Source organism: Halichoeres trimaculatus, unplaced genomic scaffold (genome assembly GCF_033239565.1).
Source record: "Halichoeres trimaculatus isolate MK-OKI-2021-1 unplaced genomic scaffold, fHalTri1.1 fHalTri1_scaffold_8, whole genome shotgun sequence".
NCBI lineage: Eukaryota > Metazoa > Chordata > Actinopteri > Labriformes > Labridae > Halichoeres > Halichoeres trimaculatus.
The window spans coordinates 19,788,962-19,806,958 of NW_027437186.1; the positions used below are offsets into that span (position 1 = coordinate 19,788,962).

General features: G+C 42.9%; 2 protein-coding genes across 5 annotated transcripts in view; both read right to left on the reverse strand.

Annotated features, from left to right (window-relative positions):
* Positions 1-1,459: 1,459 nt before the first annotated feature.
* Positions 1,460-8,324, reverse strand: otx1 (orthodenticle homeobox 1). The gene is made up of 4 exons (XM_074676483.1): positions 8,005-8,324; positions 5,401-5,590; positions 4,377-4,528; positions 1,460-2,999 (listed from the first exon to the last, which is right to left on the reverse strand). The coding sequence occupies exons 2-4, from the start codon at positions 5,495-5,497 to the stop codon at positions 2,253-2,255; spliced, it is 996 nt and encodes a 331-aa protein (XP_074532584.1). The 5' UTR covers positions 5,498-5,590; positions 8,005-8,324; the 3' UTR covers positions 1,460-2,252.
* Positions 8,325-12,320: 3,996 nt separating this feature from the next.
* Positions 12,321-17,997, reverse strand: part of ehbp1 (EH domain binding protein 1) — a 233,566-nt gene continuing 227,889 nt past the window's right edge. For all 4 annotated transcript variants that reach the window (XM_074675143.1, XM_074675141.1, XM_074675142.1 and 1 more), the window contains 2 exons: positions 13,872-13,986; positions 12,321-13,487 (listed from right to left, as the gene is read on the reverse strand). In XM_074675143.1, the coding sequence (XP_074531244.1) occupies positions 13,397-13,487; positions 13,872-13,986 (206 nt within the window). In that variant the 3' untranslated portion in view covers positions 12,321-13,396. The remainder of the gene's footprint in view (positions 13,488-13,871; positions 13,987-17,997) is intronic.

The following is a 17,997-nucleotide window of genomic DNA, read 5'->3' on the forward strand; positions in this document are numbered from 1 at the left end:
TTGCGGTCGCGCGGGACGCACAATTTTCAGAGGTTTGTTGCCTTTCTTCATCTTTATGATGAGTTGGACTAATCACCCAAAAACAACAGAAAATCAGTGTTTTTAAAGGGAAACTAACGAGAGGATAAACCCGGAAAAAACATAGTTGCTTGCAGCCTTTTTTGAAGCAGATGGTCACTGAACTCCTGTATCCCATTTGTCTTCAGTTGTATATTTTAGTAGTCGTCTTAATTAGAACAGGCAGAAAGGTGCACGCGCTGTTCATCCTTTGTAGGGAGGGGGTGGGGGGGGGGGGGGGGGTGATTTGTTTGCTCAAGGACGGTTTATGTTTTTATCGGGGCAATTAATTAAAATTTGCATGAGACTAGTTTTCCCTTTGTAGCCTCCTCTGCTCTCAGTTTGGCCTTCGCGGGTAAAAAAAAAAAAAAAATCCTACTCGTTGAAGACAACCTCGCCAGAAAACTGTGTTAGTTTTTCGAAGCTCCCCGTTTTAAAAACGTTAATGCTCGCGAGCTCCGTTTCTCTCTTTCCCCATCTTACACACACACACACACACACACACACACACACACACACACACACACACACACACACACACACACACACACACACACACACACACACACACACACTTATACATATGACCCCCTAACCTGGCCCCACCTACGTAATTACTGCATCAGAGGCGGTGAAATTCCTGCAGGTTATTTTGGAGAAACAGACTCAGGGCGCAGGAGTAATTATCACGCCATTACAGCGCTGCATTCAATTACGCCTCGATCAAATGTCTCCCGGCTCGATATTTAGGGCTTTTTAACGCTGCAGTTTTTTTTTTTTTTAAAAGAGACACTTAGTGTCCCTTCAGCGAGGGGAGAGATGTTAGAGTTTCAATTTAAAGACGGAGACAGAGGGGATTAAACCGGCTGCTCTCTAAAATGGAAATGCGGCGTTCACGGCTTGTATTAATTACGGACTCATTTGCATTTACCCTGTTTATAATTAGCAGAAAACTAACTCGACAAGCTTTTGAATAAAAGTATAACTAATTCAAATGAGAGAAAACAGGAATGTTGGGCCTGTAATTAGCTGGTGTACATGCTTTAGAAAAAAATAAATACAATAAATGAAATAAATAAATGAAAAGTTGACTCCCTGTTGGGAATCAAACTGAGACACTTTGGAAAATTAAATATGACTTAACGGATCTTTATTGAATGAACATGTATGTTAGGGTGGTCGCCTTGAAGATACATTCAACATCTCACTGTCATTTTTGGAGCCATAAATCCACATATCCTCTCCATAATAAAAAAAAAATGCTCCAACTCCAATATCAAGCCAAGTGCTGCGTTCAAACATGTCCAATAAATCACGACAATGCCCAAGAGAGGAGGTCTGCTTTGAAAACCAAGAGGCTAGAGTAATAATGATATCCGGAAAACAGTCGCCCATCTGCATCTAAGTTTTGGGTTTTTCCAAGATATTTCTGAATTGCCAAAACATCGTTTTCTGAGTTAAACAACTCGTATAAAAGCTGAACTTTATGGCCAATTTGATCTCTTTGGAATATTTGGAAAAATTTACATACAAGTTTTTCTTTTTTTTTCTTCCAAAGTGGTAATAAACAATTTCAAATTAAGAAAAAAAAACACCAACTAAATATGGTCACTGTAACTGACCCAAATACATATTTACATATTTCAGCTACTTGATGTAGCTGACTAAAAAATCTCTGTCATCCTAAAATAACAAATTTCAGAAATAAAAACTATACAGGGGTTGATTGCATGGGGTGGAGGTAAAGAGGGGCACCGCAGGCAGTTCTTGTTGATGCAGCAGAGGGGAAAATATTCCTCCATCCAAAGAGCCGGAGAGCTGGTGGTCAAAGGAGTTTGGTTGAAATGACATTTTTTCTTTCTTTTTTCTTTTCTCTTTTTTTTTTTGAAAAACAGTTTTTAATCATCCTGGAAGCAGCATCTGAAAAACCCACCCTTCATTGTCAGCAGCCTGCTCCTGATGTTTTCTCTTCACAGGGCTCAACTGTTTCTCTTCTATGATTTCTACTTTAAAAGACCTGGAGGACAAGACCAAGGAAAAACAAAGTCCGATTTCTGAGCATCCCTGCTGCTATCTTTGTAATCTTATGGTTCATAAACTCTTTTTGTCTTTTTAAAACAAGCAATGAGCTGATGTGGAAAATAAAAGAAGAGGGAGCAGACAAGCCAGGAGGAGAGAAGGGGAAAAAAGCCAGATCACAAGACTTGGAACCTCCAGGAGGCCTGGTCTTTGTAGTCCAAGCAGTCTGTGGCGTTAAAGTTGAGCTTCCATGAGGAGGCTGCAGTCTGCTCTTTGTAATCCAGGCAGTCAGACGAGTTGAAGGCCAGGCTGGAGCCGCCGTACGCCTGGTGGTGGTGATGGTGATGGTGGCCTGATGACTGGCTGATGTGGTGGTGCGGGTGGCCTGACATGGAGGAGGCCGTCATGGGGCTGAGCTGGTGGGGGTGGTGGTGGGAGTGCATGGGGGCCAGGTAAGAGCCACAGTCCACCCCGCTGAAGTACGAGCTGGACGGAGTGGGGTAGCCCTGGCCGTAGCCTGGTGTTTGGTTGTAGGACATGGGGTAGGAGGTGGCTGCAGCGGCTGAGCCTGACATTGAGCGTTGCATACAAGAGGCGTTAGAAGGGGGTCCAGGCTCAGGGAGCGGGGCCACGGCAGGGGCAGGAGCATTTCCAGGGGAGATAGCAGGGCTCCAAATGGAGGACACGGTGCTGATGGAGGTAGAGGTGCTGCTTAATGCTGCCGGGCCTGTGTGGTTGGTGGAGGAGGATGAAGATGAGGATGAGCCCGTGCTGGACACAGCAGGAGGTGTGAACTGGCCGCTGCTCTCCGAGCCAGTGCTCTCCCGGGCTGGAGATGACTTCTTCTTTGGCGGCCTGGCTTTCGTGCTGCTGCCGCTCTGCTGCTGCTGGCGACACTTGGCCCTTCGGTTCTTGAACCACACCTGCAACCGAGATCACCAGCCAGGAGTTAGCAACTGTACACACAAGTACACACACACACACACACACACACACACACACACACACACACACACACACACACTGCAACCTCAGCTTTTCATACTAAAAAGATACTCCCAGGCCATGCTGGCAGTACATTGCGAAGGAAAATTGGGGGTTATTAGCCATCGAGGTTCATTTCCACCCTGGCCTCTTGGCTTGGACCAGCTAGGGGTCTAATTTCATAGCAGGTAGACGGCTCTAAGATAACAGGCTATAGGGTTTCACCACACAGTAGGGTAACTCTAGAGCTCAGAGAGGATAGGACCACGTAGAGCGTTTTGTTTCACACACACATTCTGAGACTAAGTCAAGTTGTGTGTGACAGAGAGGCCGGCCTTGGTTTTCCCCTAATGCTATTCAAGAGTAGAATTTGTTAAACATCATAGTACACCAGTGAGTTGTTTGTGGGGTATTTGCTGGTAAACTCCTGGTCTCTTTATTACTGATCCTGCAATTCAGGTCAAATTACACTGCCTGCAGTTAAGTTTACATCCAATAATAATGAATAGGTTCAGCGAGAACAGCAAGGACTGGAATTTGTATTCATATGTGCCAAGTGTTTTTTTTTCAGCATGAAGTCTTAAAAATAAAAGACAGAAAAAAAAAACAGAATAAAGAAGAGGGGGGAATGAAACTTTAACTATAAAAATAACCCCAGCACTTGAACACATCATTAAATTTCCCTGAGTGGTACTGAAGTTATGGGCATGTGGGATTAAGACATTCAATGAAAGTGTGAAATCTTATTCCCAGATTAAAAACAAGATCCATACCATAAATAGGGCCTACATTCAGAAAATATTATACACAAACGACAGAGAAAGGCTATGCTGTATCTGGCTAACTATGAAGCAAACTCTAAACTTTTAAAAGACACGAACAGCTAAGGCCAGATAATGTGTCAAAATATACATTTGATATGTTTAAAACACACTTCAACTCTGCAAAAGAAACAGACAAAGGAATGTAGTTTAGCCAAAAATAAATTATTTCCGAGGGACCGATTAGACAAAGAACTTAAACATGAGGAAGCCACATATTGTGTTTTCAATATTTTCAGTTGAATTGTAGGTTATGACCTTCAGGCCATTATTTAGGTTTAGGCTATGTGGTTTCAGTTTAAAAATAATGTGAGCCAAAACAATTTGAAAAGTGTTTGAAAACATAATAACTTCAGCTAATGGCATTGTTTATATTCGGCTAATAAAAGGCCTCTCCATTATCTGGAGTCCGATTGTTCTCCATAACAGATTCATGATGTGAGACGTTTTACTGAACACTTAAACGTGTAAAGGAAGAAATGCTTCGTTTTTCACCTGAACCCTTGACTCAGGCAGGTTGATTTTCAGTGCCACCTCCTCGCGCATGAAAATATCCGGGTACCGGGTTTTGGCAAACAGAGCCTCGAGGACGTCGAGCTGTGAGCGCGTGAAGGTTGTCCTTTCCCGCCTCTGCTTCCTGGGAGTCGCTGTAGAAAAAGAAAAAAGCAGAGGCCATCATTAAAACTGTTTTATTAGGTTACTACATCAACTTACCGAGTAATAGTTATAACGTACAAACGTTTCACTGGTTTCGGTTATGCGAAGGAGAACAGGTGGTAAAAGGCATTATTATTATTTTAAAATAATAATCTTAACCTCGGTATCATTTTATGCACAAGGCGTAATTTAGCCTAAATCAGTTCGTTGTTTTTTTTTTTCCACTACAAAAATAAACATTAATGGTATGAATAAGAGATTACCTAATCTAGGTACGGACAGACCTGTGTCAAGAAAGGCAGAATGTACCAACGCAATGTGATATTACTGGATTAACAGATCATCAGTTTGTAGGCTAATTGATGGCCTGTTTCTGACGTTTAAAAAAGAGAGACCAAAACGCTGTTAATCCTTACTGACAGTGAGACTTATCCAAGCTACTTTTTATGACTTTATTTACGTGCTGCTTTATTGTGAGTAAAAGCACATTTTAGGCTTTATTAAACTGGTCTTAAAAACAAGCCACCACGCCTTTATTCAGCATTAAAAAGTATAACCGTCTGATAATACTTCATTTTCTACGGGGGCCTGAAAACATTTGTTCTTAAATAGGACACTCACTGCCAAAAAAAAAAAAAAAAATAGAAAGCACCTTTTTAGCTACAAAATGTGGGGTCATTTAAATGACTAACTGGAGCTCTCACACTTCTCTTGCTCTAAGACTTTTATCCCTGTAAACCGGTCCACGCCGGATGCATTCATGTTTATGAAAAAGGTGTGTGTGTGTGTGTGTGTGTGTGTGTGTGTGTGTGTGTGTGTGTGTGTGTGTGTGTGTGTGTGTGTGTGTGTGTCAGGGTCGTACCCGGGTAGCCCACTGACGGGTGCAGCAGGTCCATGGCAGCGCCGCTCAGCCCCAGGCCGTTGACGCCGTAGGGGGGCTGTTTGAGGTAGGACATCATGCTACAGGCGGTCACTGCTCCACCCAGCTCAGGCCAGTGGTTCGATTTCCCCCGATGCTGCAGCTTGACGGGACAGGGGACCGATCCAAGACACTACAGGCGCACACACATATACAAGAAACGATACTATGAGAAACACGTAAAGGAAGTGGTTTTGAGACTGAAACACACAGGATAAATAGGCCTTGGATTTAATACGCCTGGTTTGTCTCTTAGACTGTAATAGACCTACATGAGCCCCAAAATATGAAAAGTTTGTTACAACACTTTTTTTGTTATTGTTTAACTTTCTTCTTTTTCTTTTAGGACGCAGTAAAATATTCTTCTTTGGTAGGATAATTGCTGTTCCAGTCAGTCTTTACCATAACTCAGGAATACAAACACAAAAAAATTACTAGAACAATACACACTCTAAGATAAATTATCCGGTAGCTCGGGAGTATCAGCAGGTTACAATCCCAAATGAACGCGTAATACAGTGATTATTTCCAGCCAGAGAGCGAACATTAAATCCCTTCAGGGGTATTGGGTTTTTGGTCAGGGGATAACTGGGGTCAAACGGCTGCTAAAACCCGCTCACATAGACAAAAAAAATAGCCCGAAGACTGACGTCAGGCAGATTTTCGCCATCTGAGTGCACTTTAAATTTAACTCTGAGAGGACGAAATTTATATTATAAAACAATTTCTGGTCTACACACCTGCAGATTATTTACAAAAGGCTTCCTTAATTCTCACTATATTCCAGAGTACATTTGGATATTTTTTTGCTTCACCTAAAAAAGCATTCCTCTTAAAAAGTTATTAATAATAAATCACAGTGAAAGATCAACGATGTTACGCCACAAATCATTTTACAGATCTGAATACTTCTTTTGAGTTAAAATAAAAAAATAGGGACACTTTCATTCCCAAAACCATAATGTACCTACCGAGGAGATTATATGCAAATCTAGAGTATTTTTGGAATGCTTCAGGCTGGTATTTTTTCGTTATTTTGAGTGTGTTTGTTTTATTTTCATGGTAGAAATGTTGGCAGATTTAAGTTTGAAATCTCCTGACTAAAACAGTTTTCATGTGTTTGGTGTGTGTGTGTGTGTGTTTGTGACGGTCTGCACACGTACGGACAATAATGTTAAAAAAAGGGTTATGCACAAGGTTTAATAATCTATAAAAATCCCAGTTGTGCCTTTTCTGTGTTTCACTCCTTCTGTTTATCCCGGGTCATTAAACTTTGTGTGTGTTCGACACAACGAGACTCCTGTGGATCCTCAGTGCCCGGCTTCAAACTACAGACGAAAAATCTCTGAATAAAACATTTGAGAAAACTTTAACAATTAAATTTCTGATTTTATATCCTGGGATTAAATATCCCAGGGTTTCCGTGTACCTGCAGATCGTCCCCTTCCTCTTTTTTTAGCAGCAGGTTTTCTCCTTTTTATTTTACGCACCTGAAAAGAGGCCAAAGTTCTGATCATATTTCCTTTCCTGATTGTAAGCAGAATCAAGGTTTATTTTTTCTTGTTTTAATGCAAGTATTTCAGTTCTGTTAGTTATGGTCTGTTGAATTTACGGATAGTTTATGTTATTTACGGTTGTTGCCAGACAAAATTCTAGACTACATTTGGAAATAAAGTAACCAAGCATCTCCTCTGCCGACTGCCTCCAAAGGCAATACATTTAAAAACAAGTTTGTGTGAATCTACTAAATAGAGAATTTAACAAAAACTACGAATCTTCTTTTTATATTCTAACAACTCAAATTGAGTTTGTAGATGTTTTAGGCGTTGAATCTATTTATGTAAACTGATCTTTAAGGTTAGTTTTGACCTCTTAGTGAAACCAAAGAAAACAGCCTCAGGTTTGAAGCGTGTGAATTAAATTAGCAGCTCTTTAGTGGCACATTATTTGAACAATGAGCTCCTAACTGACCAAACCAAACCTGAACCCACCAAACGTGTATTCAGCGGTTTCTCAGCCGATCTGCAGCCCTGCCAGGCCCGAGTGAAAGGGGCAGAGATCTCGGTGCAAATGAACTCAATTAGAATTTAGATTAGACCTCCGGGGAGAGAGCGATTCACGAGAGCTCTTATCTGCAAAATAAATTAACAAAAACCAAAACACGCCTCTCCAATTATCGACAGAGTACTCCAGACGTTTTAATGGCCAACTGCTCTTCAAAAAAGTGAATGGATTGGAGAAGAAATATGAACATTATCTACTCCAAGGAAAGATGAATCCGTTTCTCCGGTCCGGTTTGGAGTCCTCGTGAGATTAATTGATTTGTCACGTTAAAGAAACCCTAAAATGTTAAGCGCTGCAAATGGAAAACATGCAAAACCACATGTCACATTTCAGCGCAGAATTCCAAACCTTAAAATGTCCAAAAACAAAAAGACTTTTCTGCCGCTTTTCTGTAGTTTTTGGTGAAATGACTCATCTTCCCTGCAGTCGGTGTGTCATAATAATCTACCGTACAAGTTATAGAGAAGAGTGCGGAAACTTTACCTTGTTTTTCCTCCTTTTCCCTTCTCCCGAGCTGTCGGGTCACGGAAAGCGAGCAGCAGTAAATTATCCAGCAGTAGGAAGTCTGCAGGGCACAAAACTCGAACAGCAACAGCAGCAGACTTGCTCAAAAACAAACAACCGCGTGCGAACCGAGCAGCATCACGGAGAAACGCGCACTGCACAGCACTCGGACGTCACCGCGTCCTCGGTACGGTTCCTGGTGTTTTTACAGCCAAATAAATCAAACTCATTTGCTTTCAGGGGGCTTGTCGTTGTCTGTCAGAGTGTTCTAATGGAGATTGATCACCTTCTCTCCGCCCTGCGCCTCTATGAGCAGAGGACACCTGCGGATCCGCCTCTCGCAGCCAATCGAGACGCCTCACAGGGCTGACGGACGGCGAGGGTGGCCAATAGGTGAGCAGAAGCTGCCGCGGAGCGCCCACTCCCACTTAATCCCGCCCCTTCGTTCTCCTCATCTCGGTCCCGGACGAGCCAGGAGAGGTTTTTAAAAAGATGGAAATATTTCAGAGGCCTTCAAGAGAAAGAGTAAGGACCCGTCGTGCGTTTAAGAAGGAGTTACAACGGGAAACACAGGATTGTTTAAAGTTATTTGTTGTATTTAGTAACTTATTAAAAATAGGCATCCACAGAAAAATCAGCAAGAGAGCTCGTCCCGTTAAGCATCATCTGTGGACGCAAAAAAAATAGTTAAAACTTGTTTTCTTGGAAAAAAAAAAAAATCATCAAACATTTTTAAAGATTTAAATTAAACAAAACCTGAAGCTGAAGTCTCGCCTTTTCCCAGAAGCAATTCAATTTCAATGCTCGTCATAAATATGTAGGAAAAGAAAAGAAAAAACACTTCCCTTGTGTTCAACAGTGTCATAGACATTTGTTTGACAGAAAGCTTCATGTTAGATTACTAAGCAGAGAAACGCAATTCCTCAGAGGCCGGGGAACATCGGCAGCTTTTTATGAACAGATTTTTTTTCACTGCAGTCGACTCTGTCGTCTTCACAGATCAAGGCTGTTTTATACCTCAAAAAGTGAACGTGGGAAATTAAAAAGAGGAAGTTAAATCCATCCATTTTGATTTTATTGTGATACTCCCCCTCCTCCCTCTCCTTCTCCCTCCCTCTCCAGACACACAACACATACACACACCACAGGCCTCATGAATATTAATGAGGTCTAATCCCCATTTAGAATTACATTTGAGGATGGTTGACGTAAAGTTTAATAGGGATAGACCTCAAACTCACTGTGGAGGAAAAAGAGGAGAAGAGAAGAAGGAGGAGGAAAAAGCAGCAGCAAAAAGCTGCGGTCACTGAATCAAATCCTGCACTTTATGTAGGATGTGTTTAACCCATCACACACCAAACAAACTGCAGTTTTACGTGTGTGTGTTTTTTCCTGGCCTTGAGCTGAATGTTGGGTTGTGGGTATCCTTTGTGGATCTCTACAAAAAACAACTGAACTTCTATAAATAAGGCCCGCTGAAAGAGAGCCAATGTTCAGAGAGGGGGAGGAGAGAAAGGGGGTGCAGGGATGGATTTTACATTTTTTTACGCCTGTGTGTGTGTGGGGAGGAGGGAGGGTATCAAAGTGGAGGCCGATGAGACTTAAAAGTCATCCACTAGAGCACTTGGACAGAGAAACTTAGACATCAACAGTCAGTGCAGTATAGGAGGAGAACAGAGTAATTCTGCAGGTTGCGTGTGGAGGCCTGCAGTGATGCTGCTTATTACTCAGTGGAGAACGGCACCTGAACGCACCAAAACACGAGGATCACAACGACTATGCAGGATTTTACGCACACATTTCATGCTGAACGGATCAAAAGTGCATGCTGTTGATGCTTGATGAGAATTGTATACAGGACAAGAAGAGGTGAAAAAAGAGCATGCGTCAAAAAAGGGGGACGCTTCCCCAGCATTTGTTTATGGCTCCTGACTGGAGGTTAAGCACTTTAACGCACCTTTTTATTTCCACATCTGAAGTCCGAGCGGTCAGAGGGCCAATGGAGGCTCTGACTGTCTGAAATACCATCACCCCTCCTTCACTCCTCACACACACACACACACACACACACACACACACACACACACACACACACACACACACACACACACACACACACACACACACACACACAGGCTCAGATAAATTATGCAAAAAGGCCATTCAACAAATATGGCCCTCACAACACAAGAGAGACGGGTGATTCTGACATTTCCCCTACATTTCTTGTTTTTTTCCCCCTGCTCTCTCGATGTAAGACCCCGAGATAAACCCCTGAACAAGTATCAAGTTATCAAGTTGCACCGACCTTTTGTAATAAGAGTATTTTGTCTAATCCCAAATTGCAGTTGAATTTTCTTAATGCTGAGCTGGTAAAGCCTGGGATTAGGCGGCGAGGAGAGGAGGGGGAAAAGTTTTGTCCCTTCAGCCGGCAGGATTGGAAGCGAGGATCTGCGGGGATGTTGTCGGTGCTTATTAAAACGATGATGCATAAAACACAGAGCTGCTGCCGGAGCCCCGGCACCGCACGCGGAGACCCAGGCTCCCTCAGGTGCAGGGCTGTTTTGTACGGCGGCAGAGAAAGGAAGTTATGCAGAGGGCCGAGCGGCGCGCAGCACCTGTGAGGTGAGGCCAGAAGACATCAAAGCTCAGGAGATAATCCATTCAGCTGAAGGATCCTCTGCTGCACAGCAGCGCACCGTCACCGCCGCCTTTTACGCAGCGTCGAGCTCTTATTCTCTGAAAAATAGGAAACTGACTCCAAATATTTTTCTGCCTCAACAGGAGCCTTACATCCGGTTGATGATTCAGAGGTAAGACAGCACTAATTCTGACTTTTTATCCTGTCTTTACGCCAAAATATCTTCCAAGAATAATAATAAAAAAACAAACAAAAACAATAAAATGCTCTACTTATAGCCTAATATGATCTATTGTAAATAATTTTAACTTAATCTGGATACATTTTGTATTAAATTATTAATTTAATTTTCATTTAAACTGATTTCAAAAGAAATGAAACACTTAAATCTGAATTTAAAAGTGAAAGTTAAACTTCACGCACTTATTTTCTGTCCGCTTTCGTAACATCCCAGAATTATTTAACCATTACTGGTGCAGCAGTTAGGATTCCGCAGAGGTTGCAGGTGCTGTGAATAATTTTATGTACACACACACACACACACACACACACACACACACACACACACACACACACACACACACACACACACACACACACACACACACACACTGCACTGAGCAGAACGTCCTTCCCCGCTCTGGCTCCTTGCTTTATTCTTCAGATTAGAGACCCCCGCGATAAAACGCGCTATAACACAAAGTAAAACAAAGCGCCTCGGGGGACGCAGAGTGCGTAATGTGCACATACAGTCGGTCCCAAGCAGAGAAGAAACGAATCAGCAAATTAATTTGAAAGTATTAGAAAGGCCGGGGAGGATGTCTGCTGTCACAACCGATTTTCCTGCTTTAATCGGGGATGTGAGGCAGCCTGCGGGGCTGCGCGGAGGGTTACACCGCTCATCCTCACCTTTATTACAGGGACATGTTTCAACATTTATTATACTTTGATACCATCCGGTGTAAAATACACGGAAGTTAATAAAAGGGACAGTCCAATGTGGTAAGATTTTTTTTTCTTTTTAAAATCTTTTTAAAATCTGATATTTGATACTTCTCTTTTCCCTCCACGTCTTACTCTGGCTCCGTGAGGCCGAGCCTCTCCATCTCTGCTTCCCCGTCTCCAGCGCGTGCATGAGCGGCCCAAAGAGAAGCAGAGAGGGGAAGGAAAAAAAAACATCTGCTCGGAACAAAGTGATTTCTCTAATCTTCCTCAGAGGAACCAGCTCTGCACCGACCTCAAACAAAAAACAGCCCAACGCCAATTTTAATTTATAAACACGCGCAGGTCGCAGGGGAATTGAACAGAGAGCAGAATAATAAAGCGTTGGCTAAACGCAGCCCGCGCTGGTGAATGCAGTGATAGGGGCCACTTATGTGCAGCGCTGCAGCCAAAGGCGTGCATGCATTTCAATAACTTCTTGTCACCTAAAGAAACAAATCAGTGATATTATCTGGATCAGGGGAAAAACGGAAAAACTGATGGATAGAAGACGGAGCGTGTTCCAGGATTAGGATTTAAAAACCAGCGTCTCATTATAAAATCTAAAAACAGACTTTGAGGCCACATATGCATTAAAATCCATTTATAGATTATATGAATGCATTTACACTCGTGTGCAGATTGAACCATTACACCTTTTTGATTAAAAAAAAACACAGCACACGTCATCTCTGTGGAGTATGAAATCATAAAGACTTTATTATTGAAGACTTGGGTTATGACACTGGAATAAATAAACAAGATAAATGTTCAACACTTTGAAGGACAAACTGCACCGGATGTGGAGCTCTAAGTGATGCACGAGGAAGCATAACTCTCTTCTTCAGATTACAATAAATACAAACCAAAAAAGTTAAGCAAAAATGCACATGAACTGTGATGGAAGCTTCACTTACAAGCAGCTTAAAAAAGGACAATAAATAATATATATATATTTTTGTTTTTGACTGCATGTATCCTGACAAAAAAAAACAAGAGGGTTTTGGAAGTGGCAGGTCAGAGCAGTGAGGAAAATATACAACAAGTTTTTTTTTCTCCTAAACATTAACTTTCTTTTGGTAAACTGCTTTCAAGCCAAGACAATAGAAAAGCAATAGGAAATTTAAGATTTATGAACAGTAATGCGTTCCCCCTTTAAGATATTTTACAAGAAAAAACTTTAAAGTGAAATAATTAAAAGATACACAGTCAAGTAATGAAGTAGCTTTAAAAGACTGATATTAAAACAACTCTTTTTTTTTACCTTTGAAATCATCAGCCTGTTCATCTTCTCCGTAAAATGATGAAAAAAGACAAGAAAAATAAAAACCCAGTAAACCCAGTTGTGCTGTTCCTCAAACCTACTGGTCTCCACATTCAGACAGAGAGGCTGCTGCAGTGTCACATGCACGTATCACACCCTCTGATCCTCTTTACACTGCTCTCCTTATGTACATTTCTATATTGCAAAATAGTACCGTTCATGGTAAAAGCAAAGGAGGTTAAAATAAAAAATATTTCATATAAGAGGGACACTTCGAGTCCGTAAAAAGTCGGTGCAAAGGTGACGCAGAGCTGAGTCTCTGCGCTTAATATGACCAACAAAACAAGCACATCATGATTCTGATAACTGATAGAAATGCTTAAGAAAACCACCATCAAACAATGCTCTGAGTATTCATCATTTCAATAATGATACATTTCTTTTATCGGCTACATTTGTTGGTTGTGTTTTCTCTGAAATGACAATCATTGAAGCACACATTTCTCCTCTTTCTTGGCCATCTTTCCTTTGTTCTGCTCCAGCGTCCTCTCCAGGTGCTCATCCTCCTCCTCAGCCCTGCAGAGGGCAAAGGTCAAGAGGTCAGATGTGTCAAGGGAAGAGAAAGAGGTAGAGACAAACACACATACGCGCACACTCACACACACATATGCACAGGCTAGGTAACTGTTGCTGTGGCCTTGTGCCAGGAGCCGGGCTGCAACCTTTCAGCAGTCTAGCACCCGGCTGACGGACTGTCTTGCCAATCTGGAAGAAATCCTGCCTATGCAGGATGTCTGAACATGCTAAGGTTTCTACAGGACCCCAGAAATTTAAGGATATGCTGCAAACACTCACCAGCCACACGTTCCCACACCAAGAGGAAAAAAACACAGCTCATCTCTGTGGAGCAGAGTGCTCTGCTGTTTTTACTCTAACATGACCTGTGTGCGGGTAACCTACTGTTTCTCCTGAGCGTCCAGGTCCCTAACCAGTGCATCTCGCTTGTTGACCAGGATGACCAGTTCATCCAGTAGCAGCTGCTCGCGTCTCTTCTGGGCCTCGGTCTTCTGCCAGTCTGCAACCACAGCAGAGACACAAACAGCTTCAGAACAGGAAACACTGGAGGACGTTTTTATCCTGAAAAACTTCTTCTGCCCTGGATGAAAAGTTGGACTTCTGTGCTCTGACAGGGACTTGTGACTTGTGAACCACCTCAGCCACCTTGGCTCCCTGGAATAGAAATGAGTGTTTCTGACGGACATTTTCATGAGAAGTAATCTTCACACACTTAGAGACAGTGAGTCACGTCAGACTTGCTGTCTGTTCTCTTCTACCTGCTGGACTGTGGAGGAACGTGATCCAGACCTGCTCCATGTATGGACTGCTGTGTAAATATGACAGGCTCTGCAAGGATGTGTGCATGTGAGTGTGTGAGCAGGGATTTTGTGATGACCTGAACAAACACACTTGAGGGATATTGTCATGTTAATCTGCGGCTTCATGATGCACACACAGATATGTGACAGCCTCTTTGAGGAACAGGTTTATATGATGATCGTGATACTAAAAATCAGAATGATTGGGTCTGAAAAAAGAAATCAGGAAATTCTTTCAATGCTAACAGTTTTACATTTTCCATGTGTATCACATTACAGTTTAGTTTTAATCTTTTGCATGTTTTCAAGAACAAGTCACTTCATCATTGCTTTATATTCTAACAAATAAACTTAAAGTTCTTGAATTAAATTATATTTGTGCTTTGACACTCAGTACATTCTTATTAACAAACAAACAGGTGAGCCCCCAACTCCGGCCTCTCAGTTCTCCAGGGTCTTTGCAGGAAGGGGCCCCACAGGGCCCCACAGGGTCCAGGTGGGTCCCTGATACAAATCCCCTCAGCCTCTCCCTGGAGGGGAGGCCATGCCCACAGGAGAGCACTCACTCCCCCCTGGGGTTCAGATATCCGCCCTGCGCCCTTGGCCCCACCCAGTGATGGGGCAGCACCCCCACCCACCCAAAATTCAGAACACGTCAATGAGTGTTTTTGATTAACCTCCCCTTTCTGTAATCTAAACAGCAATCCAGCAAGTTAGACTGAACTTCATTACACACTGTTTCAGTTTGTCATCATTTGACTGATGCTGAGAATCAGAAACATCTGAGATCTTTCTCCAGAAAGGAAATCTCCAGCTGCAACTAAGCACAGAGTCAAAACATTCACCCCAAAAACTCTCCGTCCTTTCATGAATGGAGAAAAGAAATCTGCTCCGTGTCACTTCAAACACAGCTGAGTGTAACTTCAGTGGCGTGTAGGCAACTCTAGGCTTCTATCAATATTTAACCTGCTATTGATTTCAGAATAAAAGGCGTGTTGTAAAATGTCAGTCCCCAAAATAAGTGTCTTTATTAAAAATAAATATTCCCCCCTCCTGTATTGAGTCAAATTGCAGCAGTCAGGCTGTGTGTGTGTGTGTGTGTGTGTGTGTGTGTGTGTGTGTGTGTCACGCTGGGCCCAGTGTGTTCGTCCTGAAAGGTCTGCGCTCTCTTCATTGGCCCCGCTCGTCTCTTTGAAGTCGACCACAGAGCGAAATGAACACAGTCCCAATATTTGGCTCTCTGTGTTCCTCTCTTCCTTTCTTTTTCTCCTTTCTTCTTATTTTTTCTCGCCTAAGGAAGCAAATTTACTCTCCTCTGGGCTTGTGTGGGGGTCGACAAACACTTCATAACTCCCACATGTGTCCAAACGTGTTCCTGAAGACGGGTCTTGTTTCCTGCTTTAACCTGACGGCAGCCAGGATACTTAAGAGACGAGGAGAAACTGTGTCGAGCAGATGAGTCATCATATTAGTCATCTTTTTTAGATAATTGTTAAGACAGGAATGTGTGCGCCCGCAAAAAAATCTCTCCCACAATCCTCTCTGCTGAAGGGCCGGCCTACAGGAGGAGGGTTCAGGAGGAAGAGGAAGAAAAAAAAGACTTCCCACACAAACACAGAGGTATGTAAAAAAACCTCATCTTGATCCTGCCCTCCTTCTCCTCCAGAGCCAAAAAGCCAAAATCCTGCTCGACCCGGGCAGGGGTGGGGGGGTGAGCTCACCGCTGTCAATCACATGTCAGAGAGTCCCGCCCCCCTCATTAGGAAGGTAAACAATAAAGAGAGTTGATGAGAGACGTGACCAGGCAACACCAGAGCAGGGCAGGCTGGGTAACCAGACACCCGGGGACAAACAAAACACCCTGCAGCCACTCAGACCCCCCCTTCACGTTAACCCCGCCTCCCCCATCACAGAGAGAGGGAGAGAAGACTTTGAAGAAGTGTGCACAGCTCACATGGTGTATTCAGATAACCCTCACCGTGCGCGGTAACCATGTGAGTCTGCACAAGGCACACAAGAATGCGCTGGTTCAAATCCCCATGAACCCCTCCCCGCCTCACTCTCTCCTCGATGCTAAATTTATTCAAGACAGCAAACGGGTCCAAAAGCTCTGTTCTTTCAAAGTGAGGCGAGATCATCTCACACAAACCTGTCTGTCTCCAGCTTTTAGCCTCGCACACACAACTGCGTGACGTCGGGATAAAACACTCTGATAGCAGGATCCAAAAGCTTCCTCCCCTTCTCTTCTTTGTCATTGCATTGTTTTCCTCTCTCCTACCTCTTGTTCTGGTGTAAAAGACCTCCAGAAGCTGGTTTTGGCTGTGGTCCAAGTGGAGTCAAGAGACAAAAAGTGTCACAAGAGAAGAAAAACGTCCAAAAGCGAGGGGGGGCTGATACATGCAAAAACTCTTAACTGCAACCAGGAGAACGAAGATCTGTTGTGTCTCATGCAAACTTTTAAAAACTGAAGAAAAGGTTTGGTGTTTGGATTCCTAACTGAAAGCTGTAGTTTCCTTCCTTAAGTCTAGTTACAACTAAATGAAGACTTCTCTCTTCATAAGGCTGATTCAATCACACTCAGCTGGAGCCTGAGGGATATTCAAATGTTCTTATTTCAGTAATCACCGTCCAAACTTCCAGTTCATTACCTGAACAACTCTGAAGACTCAACACGCGTCAATAAGCCAAACTGTTCTAAGATGAGTCCTGATAACCACGGCCACATGGGCACTGTAGTTTTCTAAAATCCAACCAGAGTACAAAAAAAAAAAAAGATTTGTCTTCTGTAGTTTCAAATCCCACAAAAGTGTTTGATTACATATGAGACTGTGATGTAATCAGCAATCCAAGGCTGTAACTGAAATTTAAGTATTGGGTCTATTAGGTACCAAAGATCTGCTGATGAAGGTCATGTTTTTTTTAAATATATGATTTTTGTTGTTGTGCTTTGTGTCTATAACCAACACAGCACATTTGAAAGTTCTCAGAGACAAAAATGTTTACAACAAGGAACCTGACGCAGGAATCACACCTGAAGATCCAGGAAGGGTACAGCTGCTGACAGATACCCAGGAAGTACAGATGCAGTCCTTCAGCAGTTTGATCCACTCTGCAGAAATACAGATGAACCCACAACTTGGAAGCCAAACCAAGATCTGGCTTCCAAAAGTTTCTTTAGCAAGAAATGACCAGAGCCACATGTCACTGAAAACCAGCCAATGACATCACAGGAGTTTCAGCAGCAGTGGTCAAACCAAGCAAGTGTCCGGCGTTCCACTGTATGGGGACGACTTCAAGATCCTGAGGTCCTACAGGGCTGTCAAGAAGCCCCTGACCAATGAGAAACTGGGTTAGCCTGGCGTTGTACCTGGAAGCAGTTTGGAAATGTAAGGGTATTGCTGGTGATGGTCTTCTCACTAACTGTGATGGTATATTGAACTCCGCCAAGTTTTGTGCCATTCTTCAAACCCACACGCTCCCTTCTGCACATGCTCTGTTCCATCGAGGTCAAAACTGGATGTTTCAACAAGATAATGCTCCTTGTCCCACATCCAGGGACAGTAGAACTACACTGCAGGAGCACGGGTTCCAGGTCTTAGAGTGGACAGCTCCATCTCTGGACATGAGCCCCATTAAAAATCTGAGGTGGATTATCAAAAGGGTCTGTTTCAAAGCGTAAACCAAAGAATTTAGAGGAATTAAAAGCAGTA

Excerpts from the sequence above, each read along its gene's own strand:
- otx1 (XM_074676483.1), bottom strand. The coding sequence starts at position 5,497 with ATGATGTCCTACCTCAAACAGCCCCCCTACGGCGTCAACGGCCTGGGG. Across the intron at positions 4,529-5,400 it reads CCCGTCAGTGGGCTACCCGG|CGACTCCCAGGAAGCAGAGG; the intron begins GTACGACCCTGA and ends CTTTTTCTACAG. Across the intron at positions 3,000-4,376 it reads TGCCTGAGTCAAGGGTTCAG|GTGTGGTTCAAGAACCGAAG; the intron begins GTGAAAAACGAA and ends TCTCGGTTGCAG.